Below are 18125 nucleotides of genomic sequence, written 5' to 3' on the forward strand. Positions count from 1 at the left end.
GATAAAGCAAGGCAGGACACCCCGGTTCTGGTGGTCAATGCAGTCTTCTCTGCTACACTCACATTCTGGGGGAAAATGTGTCCGTTTTACTCCAGAATGAAGAAGCTGCAAATATTATGAATTGTATTGTCTTGAAGCCTAAGCACACGTCTTTTCAATATTCTGTGTGATGAGGTGGGAAGTACACATGGAGGGCTTAGATAAGCTATACAGATTCAGAACTGGGTATTTGGAAGACATTTTCTTGAAAATGAAAGAAATGAGCCCATCACTTCAATTGCTAAGGTTGCCAATGATAAAATTCAAGCTTTCAAGTGGAAATTAGAATTTGGGAAGACTTGTATCTACCACCAAAAGCTTGACACCTTCCCAACACTTAAAGATTTCGCATAAGAGTGGTGATACTAATGAATATGACTTCTTAGCATTTTAAGATGCAATAGGTCAACATTTAAAAGACCCTGAAAATCTCAGCAAACCCATATTTTCCAAATGACCAATGCATGATGTTACAAAGTCATCCATGAGCAAAAGATCCATTCAAAGTAGGAGACTGCCCAATGGATTTCACAGTCACAGGGTACAAAAAAATTCATTGATATGTCATTAGATTTCACACTGCAACTAACCTTTAAGAAACCACCCCACTTCTTGAGTTTGGGTGAGGCATCAAAGAATATCCTCAATTATCTGAAAAGTCTGTTAAAATATTCCTCACTCGTCCCTTTTCCAACTATTAATCTGTGTAAGACCCGATATTCTTCATACATCAAGATAATACAATAGACTGAATATAGAAGCAGATATGAGAATCCAGTTGTCTTCTCTTAAGCCAGACATTATAAAGGGATTTGGAGAAAATGTAAAACAAGGCTACTCATGAAAAACTGTTTGGGAAAATATGGTTTCTCATTAAAAAAATAGATATATATTATTCATGTTAACATGTAATGAGTTGCTTATTTTAAAAGTTTCTGTTTAAGTTTCAAATGCATAAATACCAACAGATAACTTATATAAATGAAAGCTCTTTGGGGGTCTTCAGTAATTTTTTCATTAGTATAAATGTATTGGTCCTAAGATCAAAAAGTTTGAGAAATGCTGTACTGGTGAATGAGCTTGAGCTTCACACAACCAAAACGACTGGAGATACATCAACATAAAGGGCTGGTGGGGGGTAGTAAATCTAATTTATTTGTGGAACCAAGACTACCCACTAACCGATAATTCTAGGGTGAGAGCTTCACACATGTGGCTGGTTGCCCTGCCAACCAACACACATACAGCACAACCAACCAAAGGTGGAAAGGTAACAAGGAGAGGGTGTGACTAGTAGGATGAGCTAGCCAACTGCCTTGTCGTAACTGAGAGTAAAAGGCTATTGTGCTTTAATCATATACTGGAGTATATGAGGAGGGGGAAGAAGAGGTTACAAGCTAACTTAAATACTACTGAGAATAGGGAACCAAGAGACAGTAACCCAAAAAAGAGGACTAGGGATAGTACAGAAAAACTTTATATAAAGGAAATCACTGGAACAAAAATATAAACCTTTCTAAATATGAAAGTTATACCAAAACAGAGAATAAAAGCAAAAAGAAAAAAGAAAAAACCAACTGCTTATTTAAAAAAAAAAAAAAAACATACACATACCTAAAATAAACAATGGAACAATAACCACCTCTTAGATGGTATTCCTCAGGGGGAGGAAGAGACTAAAGGACAAGGACAGAAGCTAAACCTCTTCAAATATACTAGGTTTTATAGATTCGACTTTGGAACAATGTACCTCTTATAATTATATATTATAAAACTATATAATACGTCACGTAATTATATATAATACCTTATATAATTACAAAATAAAATCAATTTTTTAAAAACTAGTCCTCCTAAATTAAAAACAAAGTGAAACAACTGCATCTAAGTGATTATCCTCAGTTGGTGGGATAGGCAAAGGGGACAAAGAACCGCTTCAGAGATTCTCACAGCAGTCCAACTCCAGACCCTTGTGGGGCATTCGCTAAGGACGGAAAGAACTCTAAAAGACAAGACAACACAAAACATCCTTCCCACTGCTTTGGGTAGTGGTTTGTCGTTAGTAGGCCAGTATTTTTATTTAGAATCTATAACTGGTGTATGTTGTGGGACAAAGAGGAAAAGTGACTGTGTGACATTACCGAATTTATCGTTCCTGGTGTCACCGTGCATGCAGGTTCCAGCACAGGGAGAGGAGACATAGAGTTAGGTAGAGAGACTTGTCGTCATGAATATGAACTGAAAACACCAGTATGAACTCATAATGTTTTTTATATTTAAAGACAACTTCCTAGCTCTGTCCACTGAGAAGACCTAGCAACAAAGACTGACCCAAGAGCCACAAGGAGCCCTGAGAACTCAGGGTGGGGCCTTGAAGGGCTGTTTCCCACAGGATGAGACAACTGGAAATTTGAACACTGGGTACTTAATGACTTTAGGAGTAAGTGATGATTTTTAGAGGGGTGTGTCATTGGTATTGTGATTATGCATTCCAAAGAATCATGTGTGTTATAGAGATACATATTGAAATACTAACTAGAAAGTGATACTTAGTCTGGAATTTGTATCAGGGACTCGCTGGGGGTGGTGCGAACTGGGTGGCGCTATCAGGGTCGGCCTTGAGTTGACAATATTGGACACATGGTGAGTCACGAGGGTTGACTGTACTTTGTCTACCTTATATATGTTTGAAATTCTGCATGGTGGGATGTGAAGAAAAAGGTTCTAACTGAAATTCTGGCCTCAACTGAATCCTCTACCCCACCCAGTGTAGTTCTGTTTGCTTTTTACTTTGTAAGTGAAAGCCTCCTGGAAAGGTGTAAAAGGAGTAAGGAAAGGAGATAGAAGGATCGGTGGTGGGCGTCCTGTTTCCTCCAGAAATGTGTCGTAACCTTAACAATGGGCGTTAAGGATCTCGTGCAAAGACTGAAGTTTCTTCTTTGATAACGACTCTCATCTTTGGGTACCACGTACCAGGGACTTTACTGAGCACTTTCCCTCGTAGAACTGCATTTAGTCCTCAGTTCCCATCATGTCACCCCGCCCAGCACGTGAGGACGAAGGTTCGGGAGGCTAACTGACAGCTCACAGCACTGCAGGGGGGGCAGAACCGGGACCGCAACCAGGTCTGCATGACACCTAACGACTGTGCCGCAGGGTGCGCTCTGTCCTCTCCATAGAAACCTCGTCACCCCGCAAGTACTAAACGACCAGCGCCGAAAACAGCACATCAGCCTCTTTTTAGAATTTTTAAAAAATGAGCTCCAGAACATGGGCGGTTTTGAGACAGGCGGGAGCCCCGGCTGTGCTGCAGAAGGGGTTTGTGGCAGGGTTTGCGCAGGACCAGAGGGCCTATGACGGGCCAGATGTAGAGGTGATCCCAAGGTCCTGCCCACGTGGGGCTGAGAGCCCTGCTGAGGACGTGAAGTTGTCAGGCATGACTGAGCCACACAGGCAGCCGACCAGGAAGCCAAGTGTGTGTGAATGGAGCTGAGTGTTCTAACCGAATGGAATATAGAGCAAAGCTCACGTAAGCGTGTTTAATGACATGCTTCCTCACTACTGACTTACAGTTTGGCCTGAGTGGTTACCTCTTGGCATGTGTACCTACAATTAATGCTACTTTTTGTACAGCCAAACAAAACATTTCTGGGAGAGGGAGACATGGGGCAGGGCTGGAGGCTGTTCTGGAATCTCTCTGGGACTCAGAAGCAGTAACTGGTTAGCGTGTCCTGCTGGTCCCACCTCTGTCTGAAGGCTCATGTGATCTTCCCCTTCCCCTGGGCATGCGTGTGACTCCCAGGGGCCCCTGGGGGAGCCTCCTTGGTTTCCCCACGGGGCTGGACTGCCGGCTCTAGGAACACAGGGCTCCTGTCTGCCCACCCACCCAGGGCCCCTTGATCGGCGACGCTCTCGCCAGACCACAGATCACAGCTGGAGAACTCACTCTCCTCACTCACTGAGGGGCAGCTGGAGGGCAGGGACACACCATACTCCTCTCACTGCCTCTGAGGCCATCTAGACACACAGGTATCATCCAGGGAGGAAGACAAGGCAGAAAAGAAAAGGAAGAATGAAGACAGGGGGAGCATGCCTCATGATGTCCTGCTGCGGAAATGTGCAAGTGAGAGGTTCGCAGCAACTGTGCTTAATACCTTTTTAGACCCAAACGTGGACATGAGGGAGCTTTCAAAGTCTCTCCTCATCTAGCTGCTTCGAGGCTAGGGCTCGTCTTTGACTTCTCCCCCCTACAGTACGGTGCTTGTCCCACAATGTGAAAAAATACCACTGACATCATCGGTGTGAAAGAAAGGCCCAAAAGACGCCGAAAAACCTAAGCTGGCGTATTGTTACCGATACGCAGTTATACGCAGTTTGACATAACCACAGTCGCTTTATAGAAGCTACTGGATGTCCTTGAGGTTCTGGTTTAGGAATAACGCTGTGGTGTGTGGAAACACCACTTATTTACACAACTCATTCCCATGGCCACCCATCTTATGGAAACTGAACCCATGGCAGTCCATCCACACCCAGGGGGCCACGGACTGCATCTGGGTGACGTTGCCCCGGGGACGTCGGGATGACCGATGTCTACCTGGACGCACTGAGGGCCCAAGCACGCTTCTGACTCTGCCCTTGTCCTTGGATTGCTAGAGACCAAACCATACTGGTGACTGGGTTTCTCTGAGCATGAAAGCTGAAATATTCGAGGGTAAAACAGAACGAGACTATTTAAAGCTCCTGGCCACATCCACAAAAACGTGAAGACCCAGAACTGGCTGGCTTTCCAGGTCCTCAGGGACGCAATGTCCCTAAAGCACTTGAACCCTCAGCAGGGGAGTTCCAGCACCGTCTCCCAGGATGGTGATTTTGGCATTTTCCATTCACACTTCTCACTCTGAAAGGAGCGGAGACGAGCCGCATGAAGCCCCACCTGTCTCCCCGGAGACCCGGAGTCGCTGGCCATTGCAGAAGGCGCCCCGGCCCCTCCGGCCCGTGTACAGCCGCTCCTCTGTGCAGTGGTAAATCACTCCAAATTCAAGCTGCGGGGTGCAGGGGCAGGACGGAAAACAAACATGCTTCACTAATTTGACAGAGACAGTAACACAGTAATTCAAAGGGGGAGGATTCTAGGTGTTATGACCAATGTAATGGAAACTACCTTTCAAAAGGGAGTTGGAAAAAAAATTAGTGTCTCGGTTCAAAACCGGACATGAAAGCAAACTGCCTTTAAAAATGTATTAAAACGAATACAGCTTTATTAAAAATTAACCTCATAGGGCGCCTGGGTGGCTCAGTCGTTAAGCTTCTGCCTTCGGCTCAGGTCATGATCCCAGGGTCCTGGGATTGAGCCCCGCACTGGGCTCCCTGCTCTGCGGGAAGCCTGCTTCTCCCTCTCCCATTCCCCCTGCTTGTGTTCCTGCTCTCGCTATCTCTCTGTCAAATAAATAAATAAAATCTTAAAAAAAAAAAAATTAACCTCATAATCAAACATTAGTAACTGGAAGTTACTGAAAAAGCTTAACTCTTCAGAAAGGCCTCTGTTTTGGGGGGTGGGGGCTGGGGAAGGCTACTTGTGACTAACGCACCCCCATAGAAACCCTCAAAGTTGCTGACGTGTGAAGAATTAAGAATACACCTGTAAAGCCTATGGACTCGGACTCCAGGACGGCCAAGCAGGAGAGGTGATTCGCCAAGGAGGGGCGCGGTGCTGAGCAGGCGGGCGCCAAACCACTGCCACGCTGCATACAGCAGGTGACAAACGCCTCAGAAAGCAGCCTCCCAGCCGCAAACAGTAAAAAGAAGAGGCGAGCATGGAAAAAAACGCTGCCTTACACTCCTGTGCTTTGTTTCTTTCCTCCACCGACTCGTCACTATTCGGGGTTAACAGGGGCAAGTGTGTGTGGTCTGGGGGTTGGCCATGTTTTCGTCTCGCTGGAAAATGGAGAGAGACCCGGGCCTAGTCTCTGGGGAAGAGTCTCGGCTGGCCTGGGGTGAGCTCGACCACAGTGGGATGGACTCCCTGACAATGCAGGAAAAGGGTTTATTTCTGGAGAGGATCATTCAGTCAGCTTTCCAGCAACACTTAACTATCTTCCCTCCTTCCCACCACCCTGGCTTTAAGGGGGTTTCCAAATCAGAGTTGTCCTAGAACCATGCGGGCCTCTAGACCCTGTGCCCCCAGGGTGGTCGGGTGGCCCGGAGGCCTTTGCCAGAAGGAGAAAAGGGTGAGGAAGGCTGGAATGCGCCCCTTGATGAGAGCCCTCCACTACACGCCCGGCCCACCTGCACACACTCACACCAGGCCCATCGGAGCTGCAGGCCTCGCCTCCAGAGACCTTGCCCGCTCACCGCAGTTTTGTCCTCCCCACCCAGCTACGGACATGCCGTCATGAGTCTCACCCTCTGAGCTTATAGCTCAACCTCCTACTTGGTCTCAATGACACCGAACAGAGAAACAAGTGAGCATGTAACTCCTTAACCAGATTTTGATACTAAAATTCTTATGTATCTTCACCTTCACCTTTTATGCAGGTATAAACATCCCTGGGTCTCCATGCCAGGGAAATCGCTGCTAGTGTTGAGGATGAAGACGAGAAAACAGTGCCTAGTGGAGGGCTGCTTTTGGAAAACACTGAACCCCCAGTCCTATTTAAATGTAACTATGGTGACTGCACAGAAGTGAAGTCTTTCCTCAGCATTGCTGCTTAAACTGATTAATGCCCTTGATGTGGGTCTCATGCTGTCGCTTAGCTCCAAGGGTGATGGGAACCCTGAGGCAGCCGTGTTCTCAGGCTAACAGCTAGGGAAAGATGGAGAAGAACTAATGAAAGACAGGGATTAAAAATGTCCTCCAAAAATAGGAGTTTCTTCTGTGTGGGACTAGATCACACGCCCCAGGGGTCAGAGGGGGACTAACGTGGAGTATTTGCTCAGAACTTTCCTTTCCATGCTTCTTTAGTAGCATCACAGAAAGACCATGGGGGCAACAAGGGCCTGCCACCACGGGGGTGGGCTGGCCATGGAGCCTCAAACCCACACACCCCAAAACCAGTGTTCCTTTGTTTATTTTCCTGGATCTGAAAAACACATGCTTGGATTTACTAGTCATGACTAAGACACATGACAAAGACAGAAAAACAGGAGTATGGGGACCAAATCCAAAAAGGATGATGCTAAGCCAGGCCCAAGGGGTTTAGGACCACTGGCCTCGGGGAACCCATCCACCACGTACCTCTTGGTCTACAGCAAATCCAATGCTCACTGCCACGGTGGGAAATCTGCAAAGAAAAACAGAATGGTTTACACTCTAGAACGTAAACCGTCTCATGCAAACTCTTAGGAGCCTCTGTGTGGCTACACAACATTGTCATTGGAGGTGCAGAAGGACCTTTCTACAGTGCGGGTGGGCTTGTTCATTTTAAATTCCTTCCCACAATTTCACTAACTGCTTCCAAGACAAACAGGCTTAGCGGTGTGTAAGACAGCTGACCCTGAAAGAAGTATTCTGAAAGTCGTGTACAACTGCTGTAATTCAACAATGACCATCAAGTACCCAACTGAGAGGGATTTTAATGATCAGCTGTCCAGTTTTCAGAGACATAAAGGGACAGTAGAGACCTCCAAAAAGGCCAGACCCATGTCCCCGGTAAGGTGAGGAGGGGTCCCCAGGAGGCGGTATCATAGCCTCCCCGCAGAGGCCGGATCTGGGTGACAACACCCCCCACCCTGTCTCCTGAGTGAGCTCCCAAGCGGCCAACTGCAGGCCTAGGCCATCAGAGGTGGGCTGTGACGTCGCAGATTGCCCGTGGTTTTATTTTGTGATTTTGTTGCTACTGCTATACCTCTTCAAGATAATCTGTCTTTTATGTGAAGATCAGCAGAGCTTACCAGCAAGTAGGAAGGAGAAGCCGGGTACTTCTAACCTACAGGAAAACTATGAAACCAGTCCTCCGCAGAGGTAAGCCTGGACTGAGGCTGCGGCGGCCGGCACGGTCATCGGGTGGTTGGCTCCCCGAGCAAACACACCACACGCCAGGCTCCACTTTAGTACCTGGGAAAGCTCTCGCCCCCCACCTGCTTCAGCCGTGACGCTGCTGGACCCGAGAATGAACAGACTACCTGAGCTGCAGTGGGCAAAGGCTTCTGATGTCTTTAGGCCACAGGGACCGCCGCACTGTGGCCCTTCAAGGTGTTCTGGAAGCTGAGGGCCACCGGGGCCCACAAGAGGCCCTCTGGTGGCTGTGCAGGTTTTGCCGCATGACACGGCTCAGCGCCCCCGTCCCCGTTACCAGCACAGCACTGACAAGTGAGACAGAAGAACGGGAGCTTCACTCAGCGAAACACACCTATGAGGGGAGACCTGAGACTCCACCGAATTCCTGCCCGGGGCGGGGCGGGTGTGTGTGTGTGTGTGTGTGTGTGTGTGTGTGTGTGACGCTTTAGTTCACATTAGTCTGTTGACGCTGTTGCGGTCACCAGATGGCACTATTCCATTGCCTCAAAAGGCAACGTGTGGGCATGACCGACTACATTCTCAAGATAAGCCACGTTAAGAAAAGGGTGATGATTAACACGATAGATCAGGATGACTTTACATACTTACAAATAAACACACGATTTGATGCAAAACACAGAGCACAGCACCGGGAACGAAGGCCACCCTAGTCTGGCTGTGCTCCTACTTTTTCACTCTATATAAGGAAACGGAGTGTTTCCTGCTCATCTGGGGAGGGGGCTCTCAGAGTGGGGTTCTGCACTGCTGGTGTTGCCTGTGTGCTGAGAAATGCACACGCAGGGGTGCCTGGCCTGGAAGGGCCCGGGGAGGGGCCCGGAACCTGCGCCAACCAGCTCTCCAGGAGGCCCCACGTGTGTTCGTGTCGGAGAACCAACCATCTGTGGAAACCAGGTCACTTTCAGTGCCCTTGTGTCCTTGGACAGCCCCAACAGCCCCCGCACTGGTCAGAGCTTCTGGAGTCGAGGCCGCGTCCCTATCACCTCCCTGAGCTGCGGCTCGCCTCCCCTCCCCCCGAGGGCCTCTCTGACCTCCCTGAAACCTCCTGCTTTTTGGCTGTTATTTGCTCAGTCAGACTAGGCCTGGCCCGCTGCCAGTGGGTTCCTCATCCCGCCTCATGACTGCATGAGGCTTACTCTCACCTCCACGGGCAGCTCTGGAACGCCAGCCCTCGGGTGCTGCTGTCTACACCCGGGCTCCTGAGGCTGCTGGGCTGCACATGCTTGTTTCATAGCCCTGCTCGTTTCTCCAGGGGCTTCCTTAAGGGGTCCTTGTTAATTCAACCCAACATTTTAAAGATGACAAACACAACAGTTTTAAACAAATGAGTATCTCCTACATGCTGAGAGTATCTCACAGAAGGAGAACCTCCTTTTAAAAAAGATCAATACAGACCACCTTTCTAATGAGACTATCAACCTACTAGCGGTTTGTTTATATGCTCCTGCCTCAAAGAATGCTGCTTTGGAAAAGACAAAGTCTTAGAGAAGAGGACAGGTTAAGGGCCAGAACAGGGGCGGCCCGTGCTGATGCTCACCTGTGCACAAAGTTGCAGGTGCCGTCAATGGGGTCGACGATCCAGGTGGGGCTGGGGGTGAGCACGCACTTGGCCCCAGCGGCTGCAGACTCTTCCGCAATGAACCTGTGGTGGGCAGGGGCTCAGCCTGAGAAAACTCGCCAAGAACTCAAGACAAAGCGCTTCAAACTGCTTCTGGTCCCATCAAAGACAAAGCAGACACAGCAGAGATTTCATTTTGGCTTCTCTGGGTCAAACAGAGGCAGAGTCTGTAAAGGATCATCTGCTTTTCGATCTGTCTGCTAGCCTACTTACTCAGCAGGACTTAGAAAACATGAAGTGACACCTCAACGTAGGAGTTTTGGGAAAGCATCGGGACATGTGAGTGGGCCAGGGGGACAAATATGAGAATGAAGAATGCTGGGAAACAGACCTTATCACGCAAAGCTAAACTCTGCTCTAATTTTAGTCTGGAGGAGGAAAGGCCAAAGACAAATGATAGAGCACGAGGAACACTGGCCAGGGAGCAGAGCCCAGGACTCGGGCTTTAGCTCTCCCACCAGTGGTGCTGTGGCTGGCGTGGACTGAAGCTGGACCCGAGGCACTGAATGTCACCTACAGCTGACACCTCCCAGGTCTGTCCCCAGCCTGGCCTCCTCTGAACTGAAGACAAGGTGACAACTGTATCCGCCCACCATCTGGGCTCAACAGGAGCTGCCGTATCTCCTGAGGCCCTTTCCACCCTGGTATCTGGCCTAGGAGCCCCTCGGTGGGCCACACCTTCTCCTTCATGCTCTGGTACCCCCCAGCCTGTAGGAACACAGCCAGCCCAGGACTCAGGCTGCATGCTGTCCTGCACCAGCGACAGTGGCCCCTGTTCCCGGGCCCTGCCTTTACAATTAGGCCTCTGCAGACAGACGCTCTTGGAACCATCCTCACTTGAGCAAGCTATTTCCCGTTAGGAACCCAAATAAGCAAAACACATCCCGATCGAAAGCTTACTCAACAGGGCTTGGCACACTGAGTGCTTGGCCCACGTCTCTGTCACGTAACAAACCCAGGTCCACCAAGAGTGGGGCCTTCGTCCCATGTACTGCCCTGTCACCAGGGCCTGGTCCACGGCAGGTGCTGAGCAACCACGTGTTCTATGCGTGAATACAAGGCCTCGTGGAGAGCTTTCTAGCAGGTTCTCATGCTATGTCCAGTCTATACTGGAGAAAAAGGAGACCTGAAGACAGTATGTTTGTCCTGAGAAGGATACATGAGTCCTGCTCATTTATCTGTCCTCCTGTGGCATCTGGTGTGTCGTCAGTTGTGGTCATCAGGCAGCTGCTTGGCCCCTCCTGCTCGGCTTCAAAGCGCCCGGAAACCACTTTCTCTAGAGGAACCAGGTGTCCTAAGATGTGGCAACAACGAACTTGCAGATGAGATGGACATCATACTGTCAATAAGAACACTGAGCTGGAAACCTCTAACCGCTCCGCCCCAACACGGTACCAATGAGCTACTGGTTCAAACTATTTAAATAATTTAAATTAACAAACTATTTAAATAACTGAAATTAAATGCAATTTCAAAAAACTAAGAAGTTCTTTACTCTCACTAGCTGCATCTCAAGTGCTGTCCTCAACTGCAACACTGAGAAAGAAGAACCAGTGCATTCTGATGTCACTGCTCGCCCCCCAGCACCGTCACATGCCCCGTAACTCATCTGGGACCACCCCTTTCCATTTCACGGACTATGAAAGTCACGCCGTCCATGCACACGCAGAGTTGTCTACCCCCTCTCTCTGATAAAGGATCTGAAATCGGTCCGTGTGTGGGAGGAGTGAACATGTATCATTCTCCGGTTATGTGTTTCCACCACCCCAGCTGCTGCCCCTGGAGAAACCCCCGCAGGAGAGGCAGAGCACTGGGGGCAGGCAGCACCGACGAAGGCGCCTGAGAAATCCATCCCCTGAAGAACAGCTGCAGTGCAGAGAAAGCTTGGGCCAGCAGCCCGAGCCCAGAAGCTTACAATCTAGGGATGCATGCTCCTGGTCCCCTCCTCCTGCTGGGAACTGTGCCCCTCCCCTCATTCCCCTCCGCGGAGTTTTGGGTCATCTGGATCATGTGATCCAGGCAGGCAGGTCTACACCGCAGACACGGCGTCAGGAAAGACATGAAATTGGAGGAGCCAAGCCGGGCAGGCTGTGACTCCTGACCATGGTGGGGAGGCAGGTGATGAACACGCAGAATCACTGATGATTATGCGTGGCATGAGCTCTGCCAAGTTTGCTTAGCCAAAGACTTAAGGAACTACATCTCTTTTCAATGTCTTCTTCTATAGCTACATGCTTTTCCTCCCATGCAATGGCTTGTGATTATGTTTCCAAAGAAAAGGGTCCATACCCTAAGAACAAACACATATAGGGATCAAGTGCCAAATCTTAAATTGGGCACAAGGTTGATAAAGCAGTGAGACGACTTACTAGTAGGTCAAGATAGAAATGGAAGTAACTCACATCCAAAAATAAATTCCTAGGAACTGAGGAGGAATGTGGAAATTTCTTCCTTTTTAAACCTGATTTAAGTGGGAAGCTGGTACCTACTAGAGTTGTGGGGTCTCACTGAAGGAAGAGGGAAGAGCATCTCTGCAGGGCTGGCAGCGGACGCGCCCGTCAGGGAGCATGCCCGTGGCGCACCGGTGTGGCTTCTCAGGACGCGCAGGGCCCGGAGTGCTGCTGGCTCACTAGCAGAGCAGGTGGGACGGATGCGGTCTACAGGGTCACCAAGCAGCATGTTCAAAGCAGCACCCACAATGCTCCTGTTGACACAGCTTTTGTCCTGCACAGCATTTCCGGTAGGGTAGGAAGCCCTCAAAGGAACCACACCAAGCCCTGGACTTTCCCAGCAGTGGATTCATGCCCAAGAGTTCTTGTCTCTACTCAGCTGCCCAAGTCAACGGAGGGGGAAGGAACGTCTGTCACCTCGCTATTTGCTTCGCACCCATGGGTGACACTTTGGGGCAGGGCCTTGGCCCGTGTCCCCTCCTCTGAGGCACCAAAAATACCTCCCTGGTATATGAGGAGGGATGTAGTTTATTCACTGAAACCTGACTGTCTTCATGTGGGAAGCAGAGAGAACATTCTTCAGCTCTCTGTAGAAGGAGTGGGGAAATCAACTTGGACAGACGGAGGTGTGAAATAACAGAGACCTTAATAAAAGCATTTGGACAGCTACATAAAATCCATAACATAAATAGAAAAAAAACAAGCCATGTGCCTAAATTTAGGGAGCTCAAGGGCCTTTTCATAAACCTATCTACCATACAAGAGGAAAGCAGCAACTGGGGTAAGGTTCAAAGCTTGGTAACAAGTTAGAATGATATCTTTTTGCATAATTTAACTACTTTTTTTTTCCTTAGAGTCCTAACAAACCCTTATAATTTTTTCCCCCTCTAAACCCTTATAATTTTTTTTTTTTTAAGATTTTATTTATTTATTTGACAGAGAAAGACACAGCAAGAGAGGGAACACAAGCAGGGGGAGTGGAAGACGGAGAAACAGGCTTCCCGCCGAACAGGGAGCCCGACGCGGGGCTCGATCCCAGGACCCTGGGATCGTGACCTGAGCCAAAGGCAGACACTTAACGACTGAGCCACTCAGGCGCCCCTAAACCCTTATAATTTTGACGGCCAAGTGTGTTTAGGCCTTTTTTCCCTGGCTGGTTTGTTTATTCTGTGACAAGGTCAGGGTCACCCTTCGGTTCACTAGGGAGCCAATTAATGCTCTTAGGCCTGGCCACCATTGCAGCAGGCTCCGCGGCCCGATGACATGAGTGCCCGGCGCAAAACAGTGCGAAAGTGGTGGAAAGCAAGCGTTAGCCGGTGGTGGCTAGGAACATATTTTTTCCAAGTCCAGGGCACACAGGGCATGCCACAGGGCCTGGGAGTCACCACGACGGACAAGGCCGCGTCCTGCTGAGGGGAGCCCAGACCGGGACAGAGGAGGCAGCTGGGTGTACTGAGCGGCTGGGCTGCTCTCCCCGCTCTGCCTGCGCTAACCCAGACAAAAGGGACATGGACAGGGTGTATATAAATATGGTTCAGTGATGCTACTGAATTATTTCCAAAGTTGCAGAACATGGACCTGATTCAAAATCATCAACTAAAAACAGGTTTAGGCACCCCACAAAGGCAGGCCTGGATGGAGACTGAGCTAATGTGGTCAATGCCAATACTGTGCTTTAACTGTCCACCTCGACCTGCTGGTTTGCTTTCTGTCATTACCACCGTATGACCTTGGCTGGGTGCCTCGGTCCTAGATGAGGAGGCTGAGACCCTGAGAACGGGTGACGGGTGATTTTCCAAAGCTGCGGGCAGTAGCAAGTTTAAATCTAGAGTTCTCGGGTACTCCTATCTTCCAGATCGGGGACACAGACTTTGGATTTCAGAAATGAGTACAATAAAATAATAAAACAGGGAGCCTATGCCAAGTTGTTGCTTATTTTATTAAAAAAACAGTTGCACTCTTGGGGCACCTGGTGACTCAGTCGGTTGGGCGGCTGCCTTCGGCTCGGGTCATGATCCCAGGGTCCTGGGATCAAGCCCCGCATCAGGCTCCCTGCTTGGCGGGAAGCCTGCTTCTCCCTCTCCCCCTCCCCCTGCTTGTGTTCCCTCTCTTGCTGTGTCTCTCTGTCAAATAAATAAATAAAATCTTAAAAAAAAAAAAAAAACCTATATATTATAAAACTCCCAATCATGTGATATAATTTGTAGCATAATTTATTAAGTCATTTTAGTAATTTTCAATCACTTTTTGATTTTTAGGAAATGTTCATGTGATCTCCCTGTATAACTTGGTGGCTGCTAGCTAAAAGATGCCATTGTCTGAGCCATGGTCTGACACAGGGAGTAACATCGATAGACATTGGGTGACTTGTATGGAGACTCCTCTTTACGTCAATGGTATTGCTCTTGGTATTCACGAGTTCTACAAAACCAACAGTAATTCCATTCAAAGGACTTCTAGACTTCTCTAACACTGCCTAAGATTTTATACAATATCTCTGTCGTTAACCAAGCCGTGAAAACACATTATTAGAATGCCATTATTTATTAAATGGCTTCATCTTGTTGATTTTTATTCATTTTCAAGCCATGGAACATAATTCAATAACCTGACATAGTGTAAAACATTGTTCTGGGGTGCCTGGGTGGCTCAGTCGGTTGGGCGGCTGCCTTCGGCTCGGGTCGTGGTCCCAGGGTCCTGGGATCAAGCCCCACGTCGGGCTCCCTGCTCCACGGGGAGCCTGCTTCTCCCTCTCCCTCTGTCTGCCACTCTGCCTGCTTGTGCTCTCTATCTCTGTTAAATAAATAAAAAAAAATAAAAAAAAAACAGTTGCACTCTTTAATAGTTTCATAAATGACTAGAAATGGGGACCAGCATAAGCTCAAAATAACAGGGAGTCCTTCCTAAAAAAAGACGATAGGCCAGTTTATGCTAACTTATTGTTCTGAATGCAGAAAAATTACAATACGCTACTTTACTATGTGTATGCAATGTTTTCTCATTGCAAATTTATCAATTTGTCTATGATCTAAAATACAATTAAATGCTCCCAAATTCTTCTGAATCCTAGTCATTGGCAAAAACCAAAAAAAAAAAAACCCACTCCACACTTGGCATAGATATGTTGAGAAATGATTTCATCTACCTAAGTTTTCTAGGCAAACCGAGCAGAGTACAAGGACATTCAGGCTTCCCCGAGTCCTGGTATTGCCCTCAGAGCTGAGAAGCAAGTGGCTAAGAGCCAGAAGTGACCATGGGGCAGCCACATCTCATCCATCCCAGCCTGGCCAGTATGAGCTGGAGGCGCTTTGGGAACTGCTACTTTAAATCATGGATTCCTGGTCAGGTGTGTGTATCTGCTTCTCCCACGGCTTTTTCAGAGAAGGAGGCCTGGCATTAGCAGGTTGGAGAAGCCCACGTGAGCCTGGCACACACCCTAGGTAGGGTCCACTGCTCTGGGTCAATGGTTTTCTAAGGGGGCTTCCGAGTTTGGCGATCCCCTGGCGACCCCGGGCTGCAGGGCAGAGCGGGGGTGGGGGTGGCTGGTGGGGGGGCCTGGGCAGGTACGATCACTCATATAACACACTGACTTTTATCCGGGGATATGCAGCAATGAATATTTAAATACACCTTGTACAAATGGAATCCATGCCCCATACTGACACAAGAGTGGACCCAAACCACTTAGCAACTGCTGCCAAGACATGCAGCACATATGTAAGTCCATAACTGGGGTTCTCAGGAGTAATCTAACTGAAACCTTCCGGAAGCCTGATAAATATGTCTAGTCTTGCAGTGACCTCCAGGCCTTTACCAGGACCCCACAGAGCCGAGCCAGCCCTCACTTTTGCCACAGCCACCTGGGCCAATACCACAGAAACCTCAAGTACCAAAACAGTTCCTCAACCAGAAACAACATGTTGGTTACTGTGTCCTTTTTCCTCTCAAAGAATAAAAGCAATCTATAGAATTCTTTTGACATTACCATTTAACTTGCGTTTCAAAAAGTTAAAAAATCATAAATGTTTTAGAGCTTGTAAATATCCTAACAGGTGTCAGGAATCCTGACTTCACACTGAATAAGGAAGTAGGAAATAACAGGCGCTCACAAATAAAGGTTGTCAACAAAACAAAACAAACACGACCCATTGGCAGAGAGAATTTTGACCCTGAGATGACCTAACCAGTTAAGAGGAAACAACAGGGGAAAGAGGAGGTAGGTTTGAATGCTGGCTTGTCCCTTCTTTCATTTAATCATTCACAGGGAAAAACTCTATTGCGCCCACCCTGTGCCAGACGGATGCTGAGGGAGACCACCCTCCACGTCTCTGCTGTGTATGCCCATCAAACATGGAACCTTACCGTAATCAGCAATCCATACCCAGAAATCCAATCCCACAGGCAGCCTCCCCTAAGGAGAGGGAGCCCTCCCTTGTCAGGAAGAGGATTTCCAACTCTCTTCTGCAGAGCTCCAGGGGTGAGGGAGGGCCTGAGGACTGCCCTGCTTTGCCCAGAGTTCAAGGGGAGTCTTCCTCTGAGGTCTAGGGTTCCCTTGGAACTAGATGCAAAATGCTGCGTACAGGCGCCTGGGTGGCTCAGTTGGTTAAGCGACTGCCTTCGGCTCAGGTCATGCTCCTGGAGTCCCGGGATCGAGTCCCACGTCGGGCTCCCTGCTCGGCAGGGAGTCTGCCTCTCTCTCTGACCCTCCCCCCTCTCATGCTCTCTATCTCATTCTCTCTCTCAAATAAATAAATAAAAATCTTTAATAAAAAAAAAAATGCTGCGTACATATCTGAATTTTCCTGAGGAAAAGATTAATGGTTTGCATTGAATTCTCCACATGGTGACCCCAAAAGCGTTAAGAACTTCTGCTCTAAATGAATAAATAAAATCTTAAAAAAAAAAGGGGGGGGGCCCGCCTGGGTGGCTCAGTCATTAAGCGGCTGCCTTCGGCTGGGGTCATGGTCCCAGGGTCCTGGGATCGAGTCCCGCATCGGGCTCCCTGCTCGGCAGGAAGCCTGCTTCTCCCTCTCCCACTCCCCCTGCTTGTGTTCCCTCTCTCGCTGTGTCTCTTTCTGTCAAATAAATAAATAAAATCTTTAAAAAAAAAAAAAAGAATTTCTGCTCTAGAGAAGGTGGAGTCCTCATAAGGGCCTTCTAGGGTGGAGAGCAGCTTTCCCTGTCACATGTGCTGGCCTGACAGGGGAGAACGCGTCCCTGAGAACCAGCAGGGCTGCACCAACAGACGTGCACCTGGGGACGCATCCCTCTTGGAAAGTCTGCGTGGGGCCACCATGCAGACACAGGCAGGGAACATTACTTGCTCCAAGTCCTCCCAGAAAAATGTCAAGTGGCTTAGCAGAGGGGAGCAGAGCACTTCCCCTGAGCATGTTAGAGAAGTGGAGCCTTTTCAGTGTTTGTAAGGTAACAGACTGACGTGAGCGTTGTCAAGATGACAGTAAGATGAATGAAAACATTGGGCGCCTGGGTGGCTCAGTTGGTTGGGCGACTGCCTTCGGCTCAGGTCATGATCCTGGAGTCCCGGGATCGAGTCCCGCATCGGGCTCCCTGCTCGGCGGGGGGTCTGCTTCTCCCTCTGCCCTCTTCCCTCTCGTGCTCTCTGTCTCTCATTCTCTCTCTCGCAAATAAATAAATAAAATCTTAAAAAAAAAAAAAAAAGATGAATGAAAACCTTATGTTTACCATGCGATCAAAACACGGGGGGCCGACTGTGAGGCTCCGTTTCACATCTGCCCCCAGCGACCAGAGGCGTGGCACCCCGCGTCAGACAATGGCAGCATGTTAACGGGGTCCCTTCTGGAGGAACACACCTACCTGTGTGAAGGAAACCTTTTCTGCAGCTCAGAAATAATTAAACCTTCCACAAGGTGATCTGTTTCTGTCACGAGGTCAGCAGCTGATGTTTTTGTGGAGACGCGTTTTTCCTCAGAAAGGGCTTTTCTGATGATCTGAAATAGAAGTACAAAAAAGTACAGGAGGC

At 48.7% G+C, this 18125-nt stretch overlaps 1 protein-coding gene across 1 annotated transcript in view; it reads right to left on the reverse strand.

The window, feature by feature from the left end:
* Positions 1–18125, reverse strand: part of IMPA2 (inositol monophosphatase 2) — a 44698-nt gene that overhangs the window by 10230 nt on the left and 16343 nt on the right. The window contains exons 2-5 of the mRNA XM_081801601.1: positions 17960–18093; positions 9594–9698; positions 7277–7322; positions 4976–5084 (exon numbers count right to left, since the gene is read on the reverse strand). Of these exons, the coding sequence (XP_081657727.1) occupies positions 4976–5084; positions 7277–7322; positions 9594–9698; positions 17960–18093 (394 nt within the window). The remainder of the gene's footprint in view (positions 1–4975; positions 5085–7276; positions 7323–9593; positions 9699–17959; positions 18094–18125) is intronic.

The sequence above is a fragment of the Leptonychotes weddellii genome, chromosome 13, assembly GCF_054177405.1.
Source record: "Leptonychotes weddellii isolate Sample4059 chromosome 13, ASM5417740v2, whole genome shotgun sequence".
NCBI classification, from domain to species: domain Eukaryota; kingdom Metazoa; phylum Chordata; class Mammalia; order Carnivora; family Phocidae; genus Leptonychotes; species Leptonychotes weddellii.